The following is a 25,349-nucleotide window of genomic DNA, read 5'->3' as shown; positions in this document are numbered from 1 at the left end:
TTTGCACATACACAGTGTGCTTCTCATACCCTTAACTCTATCAGTGAGAAAGTATTTGTTCTGTTATCATAAATTATACAGGAAATTAATTTTTTTGTTGAAGTGTTTAGTTGCCTTCACATTGTATAGAAAATGAAGTATCTAGAAGTTTAATGTCAGGTCACATCTCTGTTGATGAGTAAAGCCAACATATTTACCCTACATATACGAATATATAGTATACATTTAAAAATCAAAGCAGATGTAAAGAAAATACATCCTGCACTATGTATTTGTGCTGGTTAAAGACTATTTACTATAAAATTCTGCTTTTGCACACTTGCAGGTTTTTTTGTTGTTGTTTTTTTTTCTTCTTTTTTTTCCAAGACAAGGTGTCTTTGTGCAGCCTTGGCTGTCCTGTACTTGCTCTGCAGACTCAGAGATTCACTTGCCTCTGCCTCCCCAGTGCTGGGATTGCCGCCATGTGCCGCCGAGCCCAGCTATGTTTGCGGTTTTTATTGTGGTTTTGAGTCCGCTTTCACACTTTCAGAGAACTTCTGATTACTGCAAAGAACTTTACAGTAGGAAGTTCTTTTGAAATGTTCCTGACTAATCATGCAGCCAAGTTTTACAACTCATAGGACTTCCTGGCGACCCGCGCAGGTCAGTTCTCTTTGGCAGGCATTTTGCTGTTTTTGTAGGCAGCGCCCGTCCATTGTTTGCACTGAGCTTATGCGGAAGAATGGATTCCATTGTGATGCACAGTAGATTTTTTATTGTTTTCGACTAGCTTCGATTTTTAGAGCTCTAACATTGGAACCTTTGATTCTGATAAAATTGTTAAGTTTTTAATCTGAAATAGTTTGTTCAGTGTACAGTAGGAACAACAAATACTTTTTTCTTATTAATTGCTGCTATAAAGAATTTTAGCTCCTGCTGTTTTTTGCTGCTCTCTGTTGCTACTGCTTCTGGGAATCTTTTTATTGTGAATTTCCCCATTTCTTAATACACATTAATTTCCAGTTCTAAGGAGGCTTTCATAGGCATTTGCTTACTAGGCACAGCCACTGGGAAAGAAACAATTCCGTGACCCCTTCCCAAGAGAATGAGCCTGAATGACCGTACCCAGAAAATTCTGGCCTGTATGTTTTTTCTGTAGTGTGCCAGATTCTCCTCTGGTGGGTGCCTGCAATGCTTTATTTTCAAGATGTTGTTAAAAGTACCATAAATGTTTAGTTTCCTCATTTTATATGAATTGAATTTTTCTAGACTTTTTCTCTAACCATTAATCCGAACTAAACTTTATCAATATAAGAAACTATCCAAAGTCACGTAATTAGAGCTGTGCTGTGTGTGTGTGTGTGTGTGTGTGTGTGTGTGAGTGTGTGAGCGTGCACATGTTCATGTGCTGTTTAATATTTTTAAATGGCTTTGGGAAACTTGAATATATCTGAAAGTTTTCTTCATTTATGCTTTTACACTTCATCGTCCTCTGATGTTTTGCCTCAAACTTTTCGCTGTTGTTTTTGGGCAGTGTCTCACACTGTGTAGCCCTGGTTAGCCTGGAATCTACTCTGTCACCAGGCTAGTCTTAAACTCGTAGAGATCTGCCATCCTCTGCCTCTCAGTGCTAGGATGAAAGCTGAGTGCCACTGCTCACAGCCTTAGTAGGCCTGTTGTTGAGACCTTGAAATGCTCTTTTGTAGTGAAAAGTTGAGACTGATCTCACAGTGAGACTACAGCTTCCCCAGCACTGGGCTTCCAGGTGTCCCACCCTGCCTGGCTCATGCTAACAAGTTCTTTTGTTTGTTTGTTTTTGGAAGCTAGTTACATGTCTACTTTCTAATAATACTAGCTTCCTGCAGTTTTGATAAAGGTCTCCCCCAAATGAATTATTTCATCTAATATTTCTTTGCTTTCATTGTAACAAAAATTCAGATTTTTGAGGAGGTTAAGAGACAGCACTCAAGTTTGTTTTACTCTCAGCTTTCTATGGTTCCCCATATTTAAAAGAACCTTCATGGGCTCCGTTTGCTTTTAGAGCAGTTTTCTAAGGGAAAAAGTTCTCATGATTTTCAAGGCTTGATTTGACTGTCTGTTCATTCAGCCAGTAAACATTAGTAAATTTAAATACATAGGCAAAACAGACGGAGTTCTACCCTACCAAGTAGTTTACACAAAATGACACAGATAAGAGAGATATGAGTGAGTTAGTAACTGGGCATGATAACACATACCTGTAATTCCAGCTTTTAGGAGGCAGAGGCAGGGGGATTGCTGTGAATTTGAGGCTAGCCTTGTCTACATAGTGGTTTCAGATCAGCCATGGATACATAGTAAGACCCTGTTCAAAAAACAAAACTAACCAAACAGAAAAGACTAAATCAGTCATGTAAGAATAAAATATAAAAAGCTATGTGAGATTTGTCATATTTTTTTCTTTCTAAATTCAAAGAAATTCCTAGGGAATGATTGTTTTTCAAATAGCTTTTCTGACGCAGTTTTTCCTTTTGAGAATATATCATGCTGTTTATAAGGAACATACACTATTGTCACATTTCTATATCCCTTTGAAAGCTATCCCATGTGTGCTCCAGTAGAGCCCAAGGCTTTGTGCATGCTAGGAAAGCATTGATTTCAGCTCTTTTAAAAGTAGATCCTCTTACAGTTATTTAGACCAAATATAAATGTGTCATTTCATAGCTGACTTCCTAGCCTGTATTTAAGCTATGGATGTGAAAATTTTTGGACTTAGCAACTTTTAAAAATAATGTTTGCAGTTTTTTGATATGTGTATAGATTAAGAACTATTCTTTTTTCTTTTCTTTTTTTCTTCCCCCTCAATGCTGGGGACTGAATCTAGGGCCTTCCAATGCTAAGCAAATGCCCTGCCACTGAGCTACAGCTCCAGCCCCTAAGAACTGGGCTTAAGTAAAGTATATTCCTGTACATTTTCCTGCCATAAACTCTATTTTGCAGCCCGTGCTGAGATGCCACGTTTAGGCTCTTAGCTTGCACATCCTCTCCGTGTCTTTAGATGCTATGGACAGGATTTCTAGTCCCTCACTTTAATCTTTTTTGCTTTCTCTTGCTGCCCTTTATGCCCTCTCACACTCTTACCTTGCCTTCCATTCTGACCTTAACCTCACGACTTTTGTATGTAATAATTTTTTTTCATAATGTGGGTTATTAGTAGATTGTCCCTTTCCTAACAGTCTGTTTTTGCAAACTGTCTTTTGAAGGTCCTGTGCAAACACAAGGCTGTCCTTTTCCCCGGGGAAACACATTCGATGAGCCGCCCACTGACCTTCAGATTAAGCAGCAAGAATTATACAAGAATTTTCTTCGTTTTCAGGTGAAAGGCTTGTTCGGTTATAATTCCAGCTCTTAATAAATATAATAATAAACTAAACTTGCCTGTATTTTGTGCACTGTGCACTAAGGGCTAAAATGCTATGTAGTTGTCCAAAATGTCTAGTTTATATTAGGTACAGGTAAGGCTAAAATCACATTGTTCAATGTGTGAATCTTTCCTAAACTTCATTAGGAGGATCAATAGTTACTAAATCAGTGACTGTTGAGATTTGTAAAATTCACTTCAATGATATATATGTGTGTTTGTGTGTGTGTGTGTGTGTGTGTGTATACATATATACATATATATACATATATGTATATATGTATATATATATATATATGCTTAGTAGAGTGGAAAGTCAAGCCCTGCCGTCCCCCACGAATGTGGTATCATTGGCTCAGGACAGACTATAAATAAAGAGAAATTACATTACACATGAATTTGGTGGTACATGCTTGTAATTTCAGGAGGAGAATTGAGAATTCAAGGCCAGTCAGGGTTATCTAGAAAGATTCTGGAGCTGGGTGTGGTGGCACACACCTATAATCCCATTACTCAAGGAGGCAGAGGCAGGTAGATCTCTGTGAGTTCAAGGTCAACCTGGTCTACAAAGCAAGTCCATGACAGCCAGGGATACACAGAGAAACTGTTGAAAAAAACCAAAGCAAAACAAAACAAAAAAACCCTACAAACAAACATCAAAACCAAGGTACAAACAATGTAACAATGTAACAATGCTTGTTACAATTATGCCTCTTTTTATATAGGTGGGTACCACTTAAAGTAGTGAAATGTTCACACTGTTCCCAAAAAAGGCACTTGAGTGTCTAGTATTTACTGGACAAGGAGCTCCGGGAATCCGCAGTACTGGCTTGATGCTGAGTAGACAGACGATGGAGCTGCAGTGACCGAGATGTCTGTTCATAAGGGCTCTTTCAGCTTTCTTTTTCTCCCTCCCTCCTCTCTACACACTCACATCTCATGGTGATAAGTTTTCCTTTGGTAGAAATGTTTTTACGTCCTATTGTTTTTTATTCAAAATCTGGTATAACTGCTTTTCTTGCTTACAGAAAATGTCTAGAACCCGTAGCCTGACATTTAAGGCTTTCTAACCTAATCCCAACCTGCCAATCAGATCCCTCCTAAGAGCACAGGCCAACACATTCTAACCCTAAGTATTGTGTCCTCCGCATGCAACGGTGGCATAATGCAGGGACGCTCAGGCGTTGATGTTGGAGTGCACTCATGGAGGACCGGGTAGACCCGAGGCATGGGTGTTTTACTCAAGCAGTGACAGCGCAGGTATGGAAATGATGACAGAGAGACTGTGACAGATGCCAGAAGTCCCACGATGTCAGGCACTCAGGTCAGCAGGTTGAGGGTCGTATAGCCACTGAACTTGAAGAAGCTGTGGTAGTTGTTTCCATAACTGCAACTCAAAATAGAAGTCACTCTCTAAGCTTTTAGCCCATCTACCATAGAATAAGGTATAATTACCAAATGTTACAGTTTTTAAGTCACTTGGTTGTTCACAACATGTTTTTAGATATATAGTATCTTAATAAGTTTTAGATTCTTTAGAGAAAGTATCTACATTTTAGGATGTGCAGCTAAAGCATTGATTGCTTTGTCCACAGCAGCAGTTAGTAGCTCGTGGAGCCTGTCTGTGGGGACCGCTGGCAAGTCCTTCCCTCTGGAAAGCCACTAATGAGAGAGGAGGCTCGAGAGCCCTCAGCATTCCACCTTGTAAATCCTTAGTGCACTTATGAGTAGATTATTTCTTTTGGTGTTTCAAGGCAGGGTTTCTCCATGTAGCCTTGGGAGTCCTGGAACTCCCTTTGTAGACCAGGCTGGCCTCGAACTCATAGCAATCTGCCTGCCTCTGTCTTTTGAGTGCTGGGATTAAAGGTGTGTGCCACCATGCCTGGCTGAATAGATTATTCTTGAGTGGTGGTTTTTCAATTTTTTTATTTTTAGTGGTCACAATATCATTTTTCGTCTTCAATCAGAGTTAACACAGAACTTTAAACAGCTAAGTGGTGTTCGTTATTACTGTCAACAATATCTCGCAACACAAAAGCTTAAGAATTGGAATAAGTGCTTAAAATGTGCAGATTGTTCATAAAGATGAGAAAAGCTTTAGCTAAGGATTTGCACAGATAAGTAAAGTAATATAGTTAGTTAATATATAAAATGCCTTGCTGCTACTCAAATGGAATAAATAAAATTTGTGACTGATTTTTGTTTTCAAGTTCAATGAAAATAATAAATTTTTAATAATTCAATTGAAAAATTTAATTAAAAATTAGCACACTTCATAAATGTCTTATATAATACATTTCATTGTGTTATATAGTTTGGAAATTGACCTAGAAGATAGTTTTTTTCTTTTTAAAAATACTTAGCTTCCTGTTGGCATTAGACTATGTGATGTTAATGCCTTATATACTGGCAGTATTTGATTTTAATGTAGTCATGCTCTGTAATTTTTGTTTCGTGTGTGTGTGTTTATGGAAGAGGGAGAAGAAAGGTCTGAGTTTGAGTGTAAGGTTTTGTTGCATCATTGGTATCTTCTCTGGAATTTGTTGTACTTGTGTCTGCACATTTCTCAATACTGAATATTAGGTTTCACATTTAACCTGTGTCATGATAAGTGTAAGGAAAGACTGGCTGGTAACTCATAGTTCAAGTGGGAAAATTCAAGTTCTCATGTAGAACATTGACAACATGCAACCTTAAGCTACTGGAAATTAAGATTGCATAAAAATATCTTTTATCGTAAAAATGTAAAGCCCAATATAACACAGTCTTACAGCAAACTCCCTGTCTCTCTTGCTCTTAATCTTTCTGAGATGATCTGTGAATCACCTAAGAGAGACCTGAACAAGGACAGTACCTGTAGACATGCTGACACAGAAGGACAAAACCTCAAGGGACCTCGACCCTAGACAAAAGTACAGGCAGCTAAGGAATGTTGAGAGCAGAACTTGTCTTCCTCAGGGGAGAGTATGCTAGTTGCATATCCACCACCATTTGGTCAGCCCTGAAATCATACACATGCAAGCAACATCATATGGACTAGTGCGATGTGTGTGCGCGTGCATCTCTGTGTGTGTATATGTACATATACATATATGTGTGTGTGTTCTTTATGTGTATGTGTATACATACATATATTTATAAAGAATTTGAGAGAGAGCAAGGGAAGTTGGAGGGAGGAAAGGGAAAATGGTATAATTGCATCTTAATTTAAAAAAAACACAGATATTTGAACAAAAGATCTGTACAAATGTTAATAATCATAATCTATAAGGATAACCTTAAGCTAATATTTAAGCATCCAGTACCAGAGACTTGGTGGTGCACACCTCTGATCCTAGCACTCAAAAGGCTAAGGCAGGAAGATCACCCTAAGTTTGAGCTCATCCTAGGGTTACTTAGGGACTTCAAGGGCAACGTCAAAGTGAGACTTTGTCGCAGAAAACTAGAAAATTAAGGTTTTTTTTTTTTTCTAAGTCCATTCTGTCATGTTTCCTGCTTTCTCTATAGAAGGTATGTACAGTTTCTTGGGACTTCCTTTTGTCTGTATGCTGTGCTGTAGAGAATTCTCTCACTGTGTTCTCAGAGGTGTATTCAAGGTACCCCGGGTCCACTCTACAACCTCTGTACAATCCTGGGACCGAGCCCAGGCCTGTGCGCCCTGGGTATAGGCTCTACTCCCGAGCTGCTTCCCAACATCGCCATTTCAGTTCTTTCCTGGCCAGTAGGGAGAAGAGCATTGTGAGGAGATAATTCTTTCATGAAGAGACTGACATGCTCAGTTCACTCTTGTATGGGAACTCTCTTCAGGTACAAGCACATTTTGACACTCAGCGGTGACTATTGTGGAATAATATGACCACAGATGTTTACTCCACAGTTTTTCTCTACAGAAAAACCGATGCGTTTGTTCTACTTTCATTCCTTGAATCTTTTGAGAGTGCACGTTAATAACTCTGCTTAGATGAGAACGCCAAGGACAAGTCCCTTTCTTAAGTTCACATAGTCTGTATTAAGCAGAGATGAAATTTGCTAGCAGCTTTTAACAGTAATAAAATATAGCATGCTGAAAAATTGAGGAACCTGCAAGTAGGTGTACTTGTTGAGTCTTTAAGAATGCAGGAAAAAGTGATATTCTAACTTGTCAGTGCTTTAGCAAAATAAATTACTAAGCCCACATTTTTAGATTGAGGAAAAGAGACAAAGAGAAGAAGCAGAGCGAGAGAGGCTACGAGTTGCTGAAGAAAAGGAAGAAAAGCGGCTTGCAGAGCAGAGGGCAAGAATTCAGCAAGAGTACGAGGAGGAGCAGGAGAGGAAGAGGGAGAAGGAGGAGGAGGTGCGTCCATTCCTCAATCCTTGTGAAAGGTTTATCTGACTTGAAGATGTTTGTTGCTGTGTGAGAGGTCTGCCATCTGAAATACTTTTAAAGTGCTCTATTGCTATCTGCATTGTGTGTTATTTTAATTTAAGAGACAAATTGTTTTTACTCTAGAGTGATAAAAGATGTCTACTACTTTATTAAGTAGATGCTATCTTCATTTTTTAGAACACTGTATCTTTGATATATTTAGCTTTACTTTTAGACAAATAAAGTAACACAGTTTTAAATGTACCCAAGAAGTGTTTTTTTTTTTTTGTTTTTTTTTTTTTTCCTGTTCTTGTTTTTAAATTTTAAAGCAAAGGCTAAAAAATGAAGAACTTATTCGGTTAGCCGAAGAGAGGCGGAAAGAAGCAGAAAGAAAGAAGAAAGAAGAGGAGGAGAAACATAACTTGCAACTTCAGCATTACTATGAGAGAGAGAATAGGACTGTGGATGATGAGACAAAGGTATGTCTGGGATGGAGATGTTGAAATCAGAGCACATGCCTGGTAGAGTTGGGAGGAGTTAGAAAAGGGAGCGGGGCGGGGAGGGAGGAGAGGAGTTGGTCCTCCCTGGTCTTTCTAGTGAGTGCACATATTGTATTGACCTTCATTTGTGGGGTGCCGCCACAGTTGGGCCATTTTTGTCTCGTCACTGTGGCTCTGTGTTCAGCTGTGCTGTCTAAGATGTAATCTCTAGACCAGAACCACATATACTGTGGCCCTGGCTCATGGCAGCTTGCTGGCATGACTGAGTAGTGAATATACTAACAAACATACTGGGCTTGAGGTTTATTTAGTAATTCTGTTTTTTTTTTTTAAACTAAATGTAATTCATCAAAAAGACTGCTTTTAGAGTCACTATTTCTGGCATACAGGGTTGCCATTAAGGGTTGGGTACATGAATCATAAATCACAATTATTAGACAGGACTTTAGAAACTTAGTTTGCTCTTACACAAGTGACAGAATTTGACTGTTTTGTAAAGAGTATTTTATTAAAAGCAATAATAATCTAAACTTCTTAAATGGTTTTCGACTTTTGAACAGTGTGTGTGATACACATAAGCATATATATGTATATATGTATGTATTACATATATAGGTACAGAAGATTTTTTTATTTTATTTTTTTGCAGCACTTGAGACAGCCTTCCCCTGTAGTTCCTGCTCTTCAGAACAAAATCGCAAGCAAACTCCAAAGACCTCCTTCAGTCGACACCATCATCAGTTCCTTCATTCATGTACATGCTTTTTCTTAGAGTTAATCTTGAGTTGTTTGGGAGCGCACTTCAGGAGTTTCTAATGCTTTTGTTCATTTCCTGCTTTTAGAGTTGTAACTGAGAGCACTTGTTGCCCTAAAGCTTAATTCCTAAGTCATAGTCTCTTAAAGCAAATGGCATTTGTTTGTCCCAGAGCCTTAAAAAGTCCTCTTGGTTTGTTGTTATTATTTGTTTGTTTCTGTAGCCCTGGCTGTCTCGGAATTTGCTATATAGACTAATCTGGTCTCCAACTCACAGAGATCTGCTTGCCTCTGCCTCCTGAGTGCTGGGATTAGAGTTTCTCACCATTATGCCTGGCTAAGAGAGTCTTCTTGGGAAAAATGGGTTCTAACCAGCTGTAGTTGTACTTGTGTTGTCCCTTAATGTTTAGACTGATCTGTAGTCAAAAGAGAAGTTGGTCTTTATGTTGCGACTTGAACAACAAGCAAGAATTTGCTAAACAAAAAAATAGAGGGACTGGATTTTGAGTGTCTGCAACTATGGAGAAGCTTTGGCAGTTCGGGTCAGCCTGATGATGACATTATGCAGTGGCAGCTTTGTGCTGGGTGGGGTGTTATGGGCCTTGACCTTGTTCCATGGGCTTGCGGATTGCATAAGGGAACTACCAGAATAAGCCCAGAAGTGTGTTAGAAGACATTGTCTTGATTCTCCTTCTGAGAGTCTGGTTCATTTGCTTTGTGGTAGCCAATGCATAGGGATTCTTATGAGGTTTAAGTGGGATGGCGTGGGCCCTTTGTGCTTGTGTAATGTTCTCATGGGCAGGAAAGACTAAACATAGAGACTTCTGTGCAAGTCCAGATGTGAGGCAGGACTTTAAAGCAAGGGCAGTGACACAGGAAACTGAGAAGGGTTGGCAACTTCAGTGAATAGTTAGAATAGTTAGATATACAGGTGTATGGTACGGTGGGGTCCAGGATAATTTTCAGGTTTCTGGTGATGATCATACAGAGCTGAAAGTTGAGTTGTGGCCAAGGAAGGCATTTGGACTGGATTTGTAGTTTGGGAAGCAATTTAGATATTGGCCTACTAGATTAATGTGATTGTGCAAGGTAAGTTATCTAGGGGGAGTAAAGAGGGCCAAGGACAGAAATTTGAGAATGTTAACAATGTTTGAACACAGAAATCAACTACAGACAGACAATGTGTCAGTAACATTAATTGTTACTTGCCAAGGAAATTCAGGATGAAATTGCCAATGGGGATGTGACTTGGGGTCACTGAAGGAGCCAAAATTGGCACAAGACACCCCAATACCAATTTCTTAGCACAAAGGAGATTTATTTTCCTCAGAGGGATGAAGAGCAGGAACTAAGAGACAAAGAAGATAGAGGATGGGGAGTTGGGAAATGGCATTTGTCCTGGAGTGGAAGACAAAGGGCTGCCTCTGATACATCGGAGACGGATGTGGCGCACAGGAAAACCGTGCCTTATAACGGCAAAAGCTGAAACCCCGTGTTTAAGAGAAGGCATTTGATTTTAATTGGGCACGCTAATTAGGTGAGCCAAACGGGGCTTAGATTGCTGGACCTCAGTTCTTTGATAGGTGGATCGGGGGAGGAAGTAGCTAGCTGTTGGTTAGTTTGGTTGTTAGCTTTAGTAATGTAATCTAATGGTTTTTAGCAAGGCAGAAGGAACTGGGGAGAAGGGCAAGGCCTGCCTGAGTCATGTTTGCCATGCTGGAGTTGGTTAGAGTCCCTTCAGTTGCTTTGGTAAAGGTGGTCCTGCTGACGTGATGGGTGTGAAAGGAGACACGAGCTGTAAGGAGTGAAAGGAGGTAAGGAAGTTGACCCCAGAGATGTGCATTCATCATTCTCTTTTCAGAAGAGCAGTAAGTGTTCTTAACTTCTGAGCCATCTCTCCAGCTCTGCATTTATTTATCAGAAAAGGGAAGAGGCTGATGAGCAGTTGATAGTTCGTAAAGAAGTGGGGAGGGGCTTTGTGCAGAGGCTGAGAGGAAGACACTTTGAGAAGAGGCTGGAGAAATGAGAATAGAGCTGGGTGCAGTGGCACACTCCTGTAGTCCTAGCACTCAGGGAGGCAGATCTTTGTGAGTTCAAGGCTAGCCTGGTCTACAACATGAGTCCAGGACAGCTACACAGAGAAACCCTGTCTCGAAAAACCAAAACCGAAAAAGAAAGAAAAAGAATGAGAATAATTATAGGAGCCAGGAGATACTCAACAGGTACAGCATATACGTGGACTATCACTGGGCAGAGGGAAGGGCCTTCACCTGTCTGTCTTACAGTACAGTTTGGTTTCCTTCTACACTTAGGAATAGGGAGGGAACGCTGACTGTGTCTGTCACTGTTGTTCACAGGAAAGTTCTGTGTCCCGGGCACAGTCTCCTCCAGTACCTGCAAGGAAGAACCAGCTCCGAGCAGAAGGTAGCTAGTACTGCTGTAATCTAGAAGCTATTTACGTCATAGTCGCAGCTTTAAAAAGTTGCAAGAACGGTGGGCAGCAGTGCCGTGCGCACACCCTGCTCCCCTTCGGCCTGGACACGTTGCAGTGCGGCCCCCATGACAGGCCTTCCGTAGATTTCCACCAGTTCACTTGCACTTTTGCTTTTTGTGTCCCTCTCCTGTGTAATTTGCACAGCCAGCAGGACAGGCAGCCTTCGGAGTGGAAACCACTCCTCTGCTATGCCCTGTATAGTTGCCCTTGGTAGACCCAGGACTGTCTCCCTAACTCTGATTGTGGATCTTAATGTTCATCATGATGAGTAGATGTGTGTATATGTAAGCACACTTAGATATCTCCCATAAAACTTTCAGCATTTTACCTTTATCATAAGCCAGATTAGGTTTTGGTAATTAATCTTTTTTTTAATGTAATTTAATTTTTGTACTTCTCAATGGAATTTGCAGAGGAGAAAAAAAATGTAATTATGGAGTTATCAGAAATGAGGAAGCAGCTCCGAAGTGAAGAGAGGCGCTTGCAGGGGCGGCTGCTGCACGTGGACAGCGATGACGAGCTCCCCATCAGGTGCTTCTGTGCCACATCTTCTTGGAATAGGATTGGTTATTAGAGCCTCTTCCTCCCTCCCTTCCGTTTCTTCTAAAAATCAGATGTAGAAATATACTTCCTTGAGGGAAATGGTAGTAATGGAAAATTCTAAGATTAGGATGATAACACCAGCTGTGATTTGATTCTTTTTATTAATTTTTTGTTGGATACTTACTTTCTAGCTTCTGGTTTTGCTAAAGGCTCCACTTCTCTAAAGCAGGGCTCTTGTACTGCAGGTTATTCTTCTAGGAGCTTGAAGATTATCCCTGTACTGCTGTAACATTCTTTCCTTTAAGAACAAGCTTTGTGTTTGGAGATAATCTGGTACAGAAGTTTGAAAAATCGTACATACAGCTAGGCACTTCACTAGGTTTTTGAATTGTTAGTATCTTAACATTATGTTTGAGGCTGACTTATGTTGTGTGACAAAACTTTCCCCGGGAGACGTGACACACACGTGTCTACTCACTCCAGATAGAGGCCCCACAACAGGTCAAAGTGTGAACACCACCAAAGCCCAGCTTGCTGAACCAGTGCGTTTTACTGGGGTTCCATACAGGAGCAGAAATGACCCACAGACAGCTGCATGACCCAGGCCCGTGTGAGCCTGGGGCCTGGAGCACACCGCATAGCCTGCCGGCAGCTCAGTAGGCTGCAGGTGACTTTCTAAGTGACTCAGTTGCTCTGAATCCTTTCCAGGCAGGTCAGCTGCTTTCTTCTGCAGCTGGTCTGCTCTCAGAGTTTTCTTTGCCCCTTTGCTTTGTGAAGGTCTTTCACCTGGACTTCTGTGTCTGAGGGGGACCCTGAGCTTTTATTGCTTGCTCTGGCAGGGCGGGGCCTAGTGAACCAGGGGTCAGTTTCAGGGACTTCCTGGAGCTATCTTGACCTGTTTACCTTCCTGCTTAAGGAGCTTCTCTTCAGGATGGAATGTTTTGATTTTGGAGGAAACTGTTAATTATTGAAATTACTGAAATTTTTGAAATATTGAAATATTGCTATTTAAATCTGGACATTAAATCTTAATGTCTTGCTCTATTCTGGTGTCTCATACAAGTGTCCATATAGTGTTAGTTGTCATGGCTCCCAGTCACCCCTGCTCTGGGATTTTCTCAGCCTGTCTTTCATGACTGTGAAAGTTTCTCCATCCTGGCCAAGGATTCTTTGTGTTCCCCAGTCTGAATGAGTATGAGCTTCTAGTGGTTAGATTGGATGAAGAATGTATGTAAATCGTTGGGGGTGCCGTTCCTCTGTGACATACTATCAAAGGTACACAAAGCGCCCGGTATCATCGCTGATGCTAACTTTCATCACATGGAAGTGTTGTCAGGTAGCTCTACCAGAAAGCAGCTATGCTTTAGTCATAATTCACTTAAGTCTAGCACACTCCCTGGTAAAAGCAAAGACAGGCATGGATTAAGTGCTTTGTGAACCCTGTTTTCTAACTTTGGAGTTAGAATTATGATAACTTCAACAATGATCTGTTAAACATATTACTGATAGAATTTGTCATATGTATCATAGAGACAGTTAAGGTTTGGCTCTTAATTCTAATTTCATAGAACAGCTTCATGGAACAGATTTCCCATTTCACTGCATTATCAAGCTCCCCATGTGTTAGTCATGGAGCAACTATGATTCAGCGCACATGCAAGTGAGACCTAACAACTTAATTCTAAATAAACCACCTTATTTACTTAGTAGGATTATGGAAGCTAGATAGGGGCCAGTGTAGGGCTACTGGAAGTTGCTTTTAGTGGTTGTGTTAATGAGTCTTTGTAGATTTGCTATTGTCAACTCAAAAAGCACAGCTCTCATCTTAAAGGGAATAAAGATCATTTATTCCAGAGCCATTTCTGAGTGACCGTGGCCTGGGAGAACAGGTGTAGGTTGCCCCAAATTCCTCGTTCTCATATGGAAGCAGTTTCATGAACTTTGTATAGTTTTACAGAACAAAGAAAGTCATACATCAAGGCAAACTTAAAATGCATTGGTGTGTACATCAGGGAGGCGGGTACAGCAGGATGGGAGAAGCTTTTCTAGAGGCCCGAGATGCTGTCTGATGGGGTTGTTAGCTTTTGGGTTAGCAGAAGCTAGTGTTCTGCTAAGCTAATAGATTCCAAAAAGGCTTTTATTTATTGTCACACGATGTTCTATGGCCTTAACAGGGCCATCTTCTAAAAGTTCCCTGAGAGGAAAGGAAACCCAATGAGGGGACCCCAAGTGCTCCTAATTGCTTATGACTGTAGCTTAGAGTACATTTTTGTAAAAAGAGGAGGGCTTCTGGGTTTGGTGGCACACACTTTTAATCCCAGCACTAGGAGGCAGAGATAGGCAAATCTCTTATGAGTTCAAGACCAGCTTGGCCTTCATAGTGAGTCCCAGGTCATCCAGAAACAGAGATTCTGTCTCACAGAGAGAGACTGGGCTAGTGGGATGGAGAGAGAGACAGGAGAAGGTGGGAATGGGAGTTAGGAGAGGAAGAAAGAGAAGAAGAGGGAGAGAGAGGAAGAGAAGGGCTAAGGGGTTGTACGCAGTTCAAAGGAAGTACTAACTGATATTTGGTTTTTATTTTCAGAGCTAGAGTTTCCATTCTCTAGCCATCTTTGGAGAAATGACAACAGCCAATCCTTAGCAGAAAGCAACCTTCCAAAGCTACCTAGAAAGTTCATTACTTGGGTACCAACAGAACAAAATACTGTTTAATTTAGTATCAAGTTGTTGGGAACTTTTTGTAAAGTCATGCACAGTTCTAGGTAGAGGACAGAGCATTAACAGCATGTTCTGAGTGTAATTTCTACTATAAGCTGAGAGAAAGGTAAGATTTACTGATACCCAATTCATGATATATACTGTTCATGGTCCTTCACATTTCTCTTGCTCATATGATTAAGTTGGGTAGATTTTTATAGATAATGGCATTAAAGTCAAATTTCTAAAAAGTAGTATGCCTGATCTTTGTGTTTTTGAGTAGGGTCTCATGTAGTTTAGGCTGACGTCAAATTATGCAGCTGTGGCGGCCTTGAGCTCCTGAATGCTGGGTTGTAGGCAGGTAACAAACCATGCCCTTATCAAGTCTTTAGCTTTTTAGCTTAGGTGATTGACAGAGCAGGGAAGTTTGTGTAATAACTATGGTGGAAAGTGCCAATTTGCTTTTATAAAGTAAATTGAATGTGAATTTGTTTCCTACCCATATTGATCATGATTTGTCATTTATAGGAAAAGAGAAAGGAACCCCATGGATATATTTGACATGGCTAGACATCGGGTACAAGCTCCTGTCAGAAGACCATCACCGAAGGCCTTAGATGCTACTACTTTCCAGAATATTCATGACTTTAATGAGCTTAAAGAGAGAGGTGAGCATAAACTGCCGTAATCGTTGTGCTATGGGTTAGAGGTAGAAATCCATTCCTGCAAGCAGTTTCTTTTTCTGGGGACTCCTTGTAATTGCTAAGTGTATGCAAAGCTTTTCACTAAAGAACATCAATTTTGTGTTCTTTAATTTCATGGCTCTTGTAATGTCTTTTGATGGAGGTTATGATTTGCAATTAAGGGTGTTGCCTCTTTTAATTTGGTGATGAAACTCAGGGTCTCGGGAAGTGCTGTGTCACTGAGCTGCCTCCCAGGGAAGTCCGGAGAGCCCCGTTCTCCCTAGCTTTGCGCGCATGCCTTCTCCATTACAGACACTGCACCTCAGGGGTGCCAGTAGGAAGACTGCTCCGCCCGAATGGGCGCCGTCCTCGCAGGGCTCATGCTTTGTACTAGGGCTCTTTTTTGATGTGCATCCCATCAGCTTGGATAGAAATATGACTACATACACTCACCATCGTAGGATCATACAGAATAGTTTTACGGCCCTAAAAGTCCTGTCCACCCCCCTTCCCTTTATTCCTTTAGGTTTCCACAGCTTCCTTTTTGCAGCGTCACAGTGGGCAGCTGGACTCACACTTGATCCAGCCTTTTCAGAGTGGTGCCTATCACCTGCTGACCTCTACTCACTCTCCTCAGAGCTTTCCCAGCTTGTGAGCTCTCCCTACTGTCTGAGTCAGAAAGCTGCTACCTTGAACTGGTAGGAATCCTAGAACTATAGGCAACATATGACTTAATTTCATTCAGTTTAGTTATACAACAGTTAATCTGCTCATTTTCTTAAGAACATCTTGGATACTTGCTTTCATATTTTACAGTTATAAACGTGTGTGCAGATTTTTCTAAAATCTGTTGAAAATAAGATGTTTTGTAACTTTTGCACCAGATTCAGAGACACGAGTGGATCTGAAACTAATGTACCCAGATCCTCCACGAGACCATCACACCTTGGAGATCCAGCAGCAGGCCCTGCTGAGAGAGCAGCAGAAGAGGCTCAACAGGATGAAGATGCGGGAAGGGGTGGGAGGTAGGTGCAGGCGCTGCTGCAGATGGCGCCAGCACTCTTCTTCCTTCAGCTTTTGAGCCATTGCTTTTGTTTGTATGTTTGTTTAAAAAGGTTTATTTTTAATTAGATATTTCGGGACATATACACGAGTGAATTCTACCTGTATGTGCGCCTGCACACCAGGAGCACCAGATCTCATTATAGATGGTTGTGAGCACCATGAGGTTGCTGGGAATCGAACTCAGAACCTCTGGAAGAGCAGCCAGTGCTCTTAACCTCCGAACCATCTCTCCAGCCTTCTCAGTGAATGTTCTTCTTAATTGATGAGCCATCATTTTTTTTTTTTTTTTTTTTTTTTTGAGACAGTCTCCTTTATTCCTGGCTGGTCTGGAGTTCACTGTGTTGATGAGCTGGCTTTGAACTTGGAGCAGTCATCCTACCTCTGCTTTCTGAGAGCTGGTAGTATGGGCATGTGCAACTCTTGCATTGGTTTTCATCCCAAGCAGGGACTGCACTGGCAGTTCCATGCACATGACCCTTTTGCCATATAGTTTCAGGAATGAACATGTTTCACAGAGGGCTTTGATTATTACAGTAGGGGTCATGTAGCCATTCTTGGAAGTTCAGCTGTTCACTGCTGCCAAGAGGGCTGGGAACTTTGATCAGGCCAGCAGACTTCCACACTGAGAACTACCAACTGAGGGCAGGAGTATTCAGCAAATGCATTCGATCCTGGGGCACATTTCTTGTCTGTGTGAAAGGTATTTTTTTTTTCTTTCGTATTCTTTGTGTGTGTCTATGTAAATTCTGTAAAGTATCAGTGGGTATATATTTTTGTATCATTATCTGGTTACCTAAATCTAATCTAATGATGTTATCGTGCCTGTGAGGAGCACAGAGACTGGCCTACACTAACGTGATATGGTTGGTGACAAGCTAGACTGCTGCCCTCAAGGGGCTGATGACACTGTAGAAGTCAGAGGCCGAATAAAAGGGATCTAAGCCTTTGGAGCAGCCAGCTAGCGGCACAGTGTGAGTGGGGCCTGGATCTAGGGTGGAGTTGACTCAGCATCCATGGGCCTTAGCCTCAGGTGAGCACTGTGACCATGTCAGCACCCCACATATCCCCCTTGCTTTGCCAGCCATTGAGAGTGGGAAAGATGGTCTTGTTATTTGGGGGAAAGTTAGGACCCTGTTGTGAGTGGCTGCTATGCAGACTGAGGAAGGTCTCTGCCTTCAGAAGGTGTATATATAAAACAGGATTACATGATGTAATATTTAGGCTGAGCTCATAGGTCAAGGCTTTGATATATGCACTTCTGTAGGAGACATCTTCTCTCCTCATGGTACAGAATCTTAAGTATCAAATGGTCTGATTTTGTGCATCTTATTAGTTTGGGCACAGCAAGACCAACATAGACCCATCTGGGGTACAGGTATTTTTCAGTGGGAGCAAACACTGATGAGGTAATTATTAGATATGGTTTAAGAAAGGATGTGGGCTGTCACTGTGGCTCCTTTACTCCCAAAGTATGTTGTCTTTGGAGAAACGTGGGAAGGTTAGCACGCTGCAGATGGTGCTGGGACACCTGACCTTTGCCCCTGTGGTTGGCTACTCCCTACAGTTTACTTACTCCACCTCCCTTGCTAACCCCATTCAGTGGCTTTGAGCAGATACTACAGGAACAAGATAAAAGGTTAAAAGAAAAGCTGTGTTAAATTGTCATTAGATACCAAAGCTCACAAAGATTTTATTACCGAGTCATTTAACCAGAACGGATCCATGACTTAATGAGAAAGCAGCATAGTTTCTGAAACAGTTCTGGTGTGTGAAAGTGAAAGTAATTTTCAGTAGGAGATGTGAATTTTCAGTAATAGAAGATGTGAATTGTAATTTGTCAGCGTCCTGTAAACACTTACCTGTGTTCTGTTTACAGTTGATTTAGATGTGCTCTCCAGTGGTAACATACAGGGGCGCAGAATGGTAAGCAACTAGTTCAAATGTTTAAGTTAGATTTTGGGGCTTATTTTAAATGAATATTCCAGATTTTGAATATTTCCACAGTATTGCTATTTACTTTTAAAACACAATTTACACGAAAGTACAGTGTCTATAATGTGTAGAGAAATTTGACTGTAATGGGTAAGAATTGCATCCTAGAGGATTGAGCTCGTCTCTTCAGCTGTGTAATTTGGGGACGGTGGGCAGATTATTCAGTTTTTCTGCTTCAGTTTCCCAGTATTTACAGAGTGAAGTTGATTGTCCTTATTGCCGAGGGTCACTACAAAGACTCAATATTTGGAAGGTATAGATAGGTTTGGCATATGTATTCTGTATACGCTCTACTAAATAAAAATATGTGCAGGAGTTCCTGTGCAGGTAAAGTGAGCTAATATGTGGAACTTAGAAGTCATTAGAGTAGGGTGGGTACTGGGCTGAGGTGAGGGCACAGCCTTGCCTGCCATCTTCTTGTTCTTTTGTTGGGGATTAGATTGGAAACCTATGCTGTCTATTAGTATGGTTTGTTTTCCTATACCAAACTAAAAATAGAGACATTAACATGTGGTTATTGTTTTTTTTTTTTGTTTTTGTTTTTTTGTTTAATTTAGCCCAGAAATGACACTGATTTTTTGAAAAATTCATTACTAGAATCTGATAGTGCTTTTATTGGTGAGTATATTTAATTTACTAGAGTTACATTACTTTTTAAGCTATACGTGTATCTGTGTCTGTTTAGATCTTTAAGCCAGGACGTTGCTTGGTAGCCAGCCCCAGCTGAACTGGAACTCTCTGTGGCTCAGGGGTGACCTCAAACTTTGATTCCCCCAAGATGGGGCTGTACACTGCTGCATCAGGCTGCTGTAGCTACACAAAATGCTGGCAGTCACCCTAACCCTGGCAGTAATTCCTTGTTTCTGTCCCAAAGAAATCATGTCCACACAGAGATTAATCAAGTATCATTCAAGTGCCACTAGCCAGCAATACTCCCTACATGGCAAGTGCAAGGGCAAATGTGATGAAGTATGACTCGGCAAGGAAGTGTAAATGAACTTCGGATACACGCCAAGTGAGAGACAAAAGACTATGAATTCCATTTGTGTGGAAAGTTAACAAGAGTGTTGGACTGTGTCTGGAGATTGCTTCTCAGTGAGCATATGGGAGCTATTTGAAGAGAGGGAAAGTCTAGATAGTAATGATTGTGCAACTGTAAATTCATTAAAGAAATCATTGAACTTGATAAGAACAATTAAAGAAAAAGACATCCAAGTCTTGCCTTAGCTCTTCGTAAAGTTGATACTCTCTTTGTGTGGCCTGTGTAGGTGCTTATGGTGAAACATACCCTGCCATTGAAGAAGATGTTTTCCCTCCGCCATCACAGCTGCCTTCTGCAAGGGAGCGCAGGAGGAACAAATTTAAAGGACTAGATGTTGTATGTATGATCCTCTCAGTTTAGGAGATTGAGAGTTTGGCCTCTGTTAATGTGTTCATTTTTGAAAGAGGGGACTTGTTTTGAAAACCAAGTTGGCATGGCCTGAATCTAGGTTCTGCTGCCAGTTATTCTGGTGACCTTGTAGCTCTTATGATGGCAGTATGTAGCTCTGTACATGGCGAGAATATCCTGTCCTGTAAATGTTAAAACTTTTGTCTCCATCTTTATCTTACTCCCTACGTAATAGACGGGCTCTAGAGAAGCTGTAGAGAGTGACTGATAGCGTTTATCAAAATAACACGATATAGGTGGCAACTCTGGTTTGGTCAAGTGAGTTATTTAAGGTCACCAGTTCAGAGGACTAAGGTTCAAACCCATATTCTCCTTTTCCATAGCTTTAAGTATAGTCATTAGAGGCTTTTGGAGCCTTCAACAAACCATGTTTTTATGGTGCCCCTTCTCTTTGGGTTGGGAACTTGGGACAGCTCCTTAAGCTGTCTTCCCATTTATATCATGTGTACTAGTGCTCAGGAGCTTCCAACAAGTAAAAGTCTCTCGCTCTACCACTCAGCCAGTTCTGTCAGCTCGGCAAACTCTGTTGCCCTAGGTAACTAACAATCTGGTTTATTGTCTTTGCTGTGTGTCCTTTCTCATGGGCCATCTTGTAGCACATGGCAATACCTGATTCCTCTTCATTATGTGTAGATACCGAAGTATGCTTATTCATTCAACAGGTGATGAATATCTGGGTTACTGTCACATTTGTGCAAGTTTCATGTGGGTTTTGTATGAATTTAACTTTTGAAGGTTTTCTAAAACATCACCATTTTATACCATTTTCAATTTCACATTTATAGAAGTATATGAATTTCCTACTTCACAGTATGGCCAGTACTGATTACCATACATGATTTTGCTTACAGCTGAAGTGTCTGTTATGTAAGCACATCTCATGTGCTGCTTTCCTGTCCAGTTGTGGATCTTTGGAGATAAGGTCTTTGTCCATTTTTAAATTGCGTATGGTATTTTCACTGCTAAAGTTTAAGACATTCTGTTAGATGTTAGATTTGCAAATGTTTTCTATTAAAGATTGTCCTAGGTTCTAAAGCATACAAGCTTTAATTTCAAGGAGGTTCTTTTTATCATTTGGATTTTTTTGGGTTTTCAACCCACACACACAAGAAGTGTTTGTGATACACTCGAGTTAAGTTTTGCACGTAAATATGAAACATAGGGTCTGAGCTCCTTTAGTTTCTTTAGCACCATTCATTGAAAAGACTTTTTTTCTCCCTGTTGTACTGTTTGCCATTTATTTAAAATAGAGGATTTTTAATTTAGCATTTAAAAAATTTAAAACACCAGGACTAGTTTCTGGATGTTTTTCTCTCCCACTGCTTTGTGCATCTGTCCTGCAAGTGACACACTATTTTCAGTGCTGAGCCTCAGCTATTACTGCGTGTTTGCCTTTTGTGCCCAATTTCCCAAACCTTACGCCACTGTTTGCGTGTCATCACAGTGTGACCTCTTAGCCCTGACAAAGTCACCCGAACCTGCAAAGACAGGAAATGGGATCCACATGCTCCTGTTTTGCTTTTCACAGTGTGTATTGATCTGGTGTAAAACCATGTCAGTGGACTTTTGGAGTGGTTCTAAATTTTCTCTCTTAACTATACATAGGATAGGAGTCAGCTCCACACACCACCAGATGGTCTCTCTTTAAAATCTACCTCCAGTGTAAATGTCGATCAGGTTAGAATGAGAAATGAAGACAGGATGAGAAGACTGAACGAGCATCAGAAGAAACCCACCAACACAGGTAACATGCAGGAAGTTCACTGTTGATGCACACCTGGAGGGCACAAGAATTTTGAAGTCTTTGAGTTTTATGGTCAAGGACATAAACTAGCATGCAAACCAGGGCTTGGGATTAACTCTGCCGCACATTCTTCATACTAGAAGGGGTTCTTTAAGAGTAGATTCTAAGCAGTAACAAGGAGACTTGTGTATGAAATGTGTCCATTTTCAGCAGGGAAAATGCTAACTTGTATGTTATGTAATTACTCATGTTTTAAAGTAATACATGGTAATTAGATCTTATTGTAAATCTGCAGTATTGTCCAGAAAGAAGAAAAAAATTTTTCTATTACTATTCAAAGCCAACAAGCTGATCTTGTCATGCTGAGTGGCCTTGGGCGAGACTTCATGCAGCACAGGGCAAACTCAGCCCTGCTGCCAATCCGTGCCCCTCCCCAATCTTTGGAGTCATATCATGGGCTGGGTTGTTTTAGTGAAGTGAATACTCTCTGGTCTGTTAAACTGCATTACAGTATTTTGTTGTTGTTGCAACTTTTTCTTAAATGTTTTTCAGTGCTTTTAAACTGAACTCATTTCTCTAGTCCAAGAGTGATGTGTTCTGATAGTAATGATCAACTAAGAGAATAGTACTATCATACCTGGAAAACGTTTTAAAAGGCATTTTCCCAGCTGGGTGGTGGTGGTGTAGGTCTGTCTTTAATCCCAGCATTTGGGAGGCAGAGGCAGATGGATGAGTTTGAGGCCGCCCTGGTGGACAGAGCTAGTTCCAGGACAACCAGAGCTTCAGAAACAGTGTTTCAAAACCAAAAAAAGCATTTTTCATGTATACCCAGAATTGCCTTTTCTTAATCTTAGAACCAGTAGACTTGAAGGATATATTTGAGAGAAGGTAGACAAACTTTAAGATTTTTTTTTTTCAGATTTCCAATGTCTAAACTATTTTTAACACTGTCCTTTCAAACAGGAGCTTTTTGGTACGATGTGGATTGATTGCTCATTAAACTGCTTGCACACACTCGTCTGTAATTTTTTTTTTTTAGAAAAAGAAACTGACATCACAGGGTAGGAAGACAGATTTTTTTTTCCTATTTTATACTTATTAAGTCTACATATGTAGAATTTGAGTAAGACAAAATGTGATTAATGAACATGTCACCTCTTAACTGGACCATCTCAGATTAGGGCAGAATGTCAGTAATTCCTCAGGATGACTTTCAGTGTGCTTTTATCAGTGCTAGAGGCTGGACAAGTATTCCTCAAACTCTTTTTAAATTAAGGTCCTAAGATGAAGTCCACTGTTTTTCCTAATGGTAACTAACAGACATAAAATAAGACAGTCTGTATTTCTACAGTCAACTTTTAATGTTTGGTAGTCTCCTTTGCTACAGTTTAGAGTTCTCGTAGCTCCAGTGCCAGGGAGTCAACCTGATTACCCTCCCTCCTCCACTGCAGTCCCTTTCTAGGCAGGCTCTTCTACTCCCAAAGGGGTGCTTAGTTGTTGGCGGGGGGGGGGGGGGGAGGGTGATTGTAATTCTGCTGTAAGGGCTGGACTGTAGGTAACCTGTGTAGGTCACCTGCCACCTGACTGTACTGTTTGCTCCCTGTAGATGATGAGAGCTCACTGGTTGACCCTGATGATATCATGAGACGCCTGGGTGACGATAGATGCAGCTCTGTGGCAACTGAGCCCTGGCTTCGCCCTGGCACCTCTGAAACTCTAAAACGGTTCATGGCAGAACAACTGAATGAGGAGCAGCAGCAGGTTCCTGGGAAAACAGGCACTTTGACTTGGCAGGGCCTGTCTGCTGCACATGCTTAAAATAAACCCACTCTGGACCCAGCAGTGCCTTTTACAGTGGAAATAACATTCAGTGGAAATAACATTCAGTCTGTATCTTGAATAATGTATCTTGCCGGTGGCCCTACTTCTATCTTAGTTATGTTCTAGCTATATATAAAGGGTATTTTCCCATGATGATACTTTATATATACATGTATATTATGTACATAAAAGCCCTGATTATTGAGTTCTAATATAATTGTATAGAATTATTTTTTGCAGTTTTGCCATGGGGTGGTAATGAACTCTTGATTCAACTACCGTGTGTGCATTAAATTGATTGCCATTAAGTGGTGGTGAATTAAAGTTACTAGTTCCCTTGCCACTGTTAGTGTATTTAAACAGTTCATAGTGAATACACCCATTGTAGCTGTGACTATGCCAGTTGCTATGTAATGAGGGACTAAAACAAGCTGCTCATTTTCATATTTTTAGCTACAGATTACATAGGAGCAAAGGGAGATATGATCCATGAGCCATGACTAAATGTTCCATTTTTCTGCCTCCATTTTATTTTTCTGCTGATATAAGCACAGACTCACTCAGTTACTAATTTATCTGATTTCACTATTTCTTGATACAAATAAAGTTCTATTTTTCCTAACTACCAATGTCAGCTTCTTTACTTGAAATGGAATTGTGGTTTCTAGAAGTTAAAAAGCTCCCATCCAGAGGGTAGAGGCAGTGGTCTTCTGTACCCTTGGCTAAGTGAGCTTTTCTGATCAGTAGGTAATACTTCACAAGGACTTGTTCAACTTCTAGAAAATAATCCTTACTTGGATTAGGGTCTTCAGTACATACCACGGTGACAGCTGAAGACAACCAGCCACTGCTTCTCTGCCATTTCAAAGGAGGAAAATCAATAGCTGGTAAGGACAGAAGAGTTTACCAAAAATAAGAAATTTCTGGTATTGTTTTCGGCTACATGTAATTTTATGTTCAATTTTGCTCTACTAATAACAAAACCTTTTAAAAATCTTTTTATATTAATTAGTTCATTCACTTTGTATCCCAGCTGGAGCCCCTTCCCTCTTTCCCTCCCAAACCCACCCTCCCTTATTCCTATGCTCACATACCCCTCCCCAAGTCCATTGATAGGGGAAGTTTCCCCCTTCCATCTGACCCTCACCTATCAGGTCTCATCAGGAGTGGCTGCATTGTCTTCCTGTGTGGCCTGGTAAGGCTGCTCCCCCCTCAGCAGGAGGTGATCAAAGAGCAGGCCAATCAGTTCATGTCAGAGACAGTCCCTGTTCCCCTTACTGTTTCCCTCTTGGATACTGAGCAGCCATGGGCTACATCTGTGCAGGGGTGCTAGGTTATCTCCATGCATGGTCTTTGGTTGGAGTATCATCAGTCTCAGGAGAGACCCCAGGGCCCAGATTTCTTAGTTCTGTTGCTGTCCTTGTGGAGCTCCAGTCACCTCTAGGTCTAGCTCCCCTTCTTTCGTAAGATTCCCTGCACTCTGCCCAAAGTTTGGCTCTGAGTCTCAGCATCTCTTCAATACACTGCTGGGTAGAGTCTTTCAGAGGCCCTCTGTGGTAGGCTTCTGTACTGTTCCCTGTTGTCTTCCTCTTTTGATGTCCATCCCGTTTGCCTTTCTGAGTGAGGATTGATTATCTTACCCAGGCTCCTCCTCCTCGCTTCGCTTCAGTAGGTGTACAATAAATTTGAAAGTGAGAACAATCATGTCCTCTTTGGAGAGCTGGTACTACAGCGGTCACCAAACAAATCTCAGTCATGTGACCAGATGACACCAACTTAGTTCCGACATTTACCCTGGCTAGAGCAGAGCTGGATCTTGTCATAAATATGATATACTAGCTTCTCATTATCTAAAGAGTGACGAAAGCAAAGCAAAGACTAAT

At 41.0% G+C, this 25,349-nt stretch overlaps 1 protein-coding gene across 13 annotated transcripts in view; it reads left to right on the top strand.

The window, feature by feature from the left end:
* Positions 1-24,091, top strand: part of Cspp1 (centrosome and spindle pole associated protein 1) — a 140,040-nt gene extending 115,949 nt beyond the window's left edge. For all 13 annotated transcript variants that reach the window (XM_055603314.1, XM_055603318.1, XM_055603311.1 and 10 more), the window contains 13 exons: positions 3,222-3,334; positions 7,563-7,712; positions 8,054-8,203; positions 8,874-8,978; positions 11,335-11,401; positions 11,885-12,002; positions 15,240-15,379; positions 16,279-16,419; positions 18,336-18,382; positions 19,009-19,069; positions 19,720-19,829; positions 21,507-21,645; positions 23,252-24,091. In XM_055603314.1, coding sequence (XP_055459289.1) covers positions 3,222-3,334; positions 7,563-7,712; positions 8,054-8,203; positions 8,874-8,978; positions 11,335-11,401; positions 11,885-12,002; positions 15,240-15,379; positions 16,279-16,419; positions 18,336-18,382; positions 19,009-19,069; positions 19,720-19,829; positions 21,507-21,645; positions 23,252-23,463 — 1,553 coding nt within the window. In that variant the 3' untranslated portion in view covers positions 23,464-24,091. The remainder of the gene's footprint in view (positions 1-3,221; positions 3,335-7,562; positions 7,713-8,053; positions 8,204-8,873; positions 8,979-11,334; positions 11,402-11,884; positions 12,003-15,239; positions 15,380-16,278; positions 16,420-18,335; positions 18,383-19,008; positions 19,070-19,719; positions 19,830-21,506; positions 21,646-23,251) is intronic.
* Positions 24,092-25,349: the final 1,258 nt, after the last annotated feature.

Source organism: Psammomys obesus, unplaced genomic scaffold (assembly GCF_907164565.1).
Source record: "Psammomys obesus unplaced genomic scaffold, mPsaObe1.curated_primary_1811, whole genome shotgun sequence".
Classification (NCBI taxonomy): Eukaryota; Metazoa; Chordata; class Mammalia; order Rodentia; family Muridae; genus Psammomys; species Psammomys obesus.
Note: the sequence above shows the minus strand (reverse complement) of the source record. Positions and strands in the feature narration are given on the sequence as shown.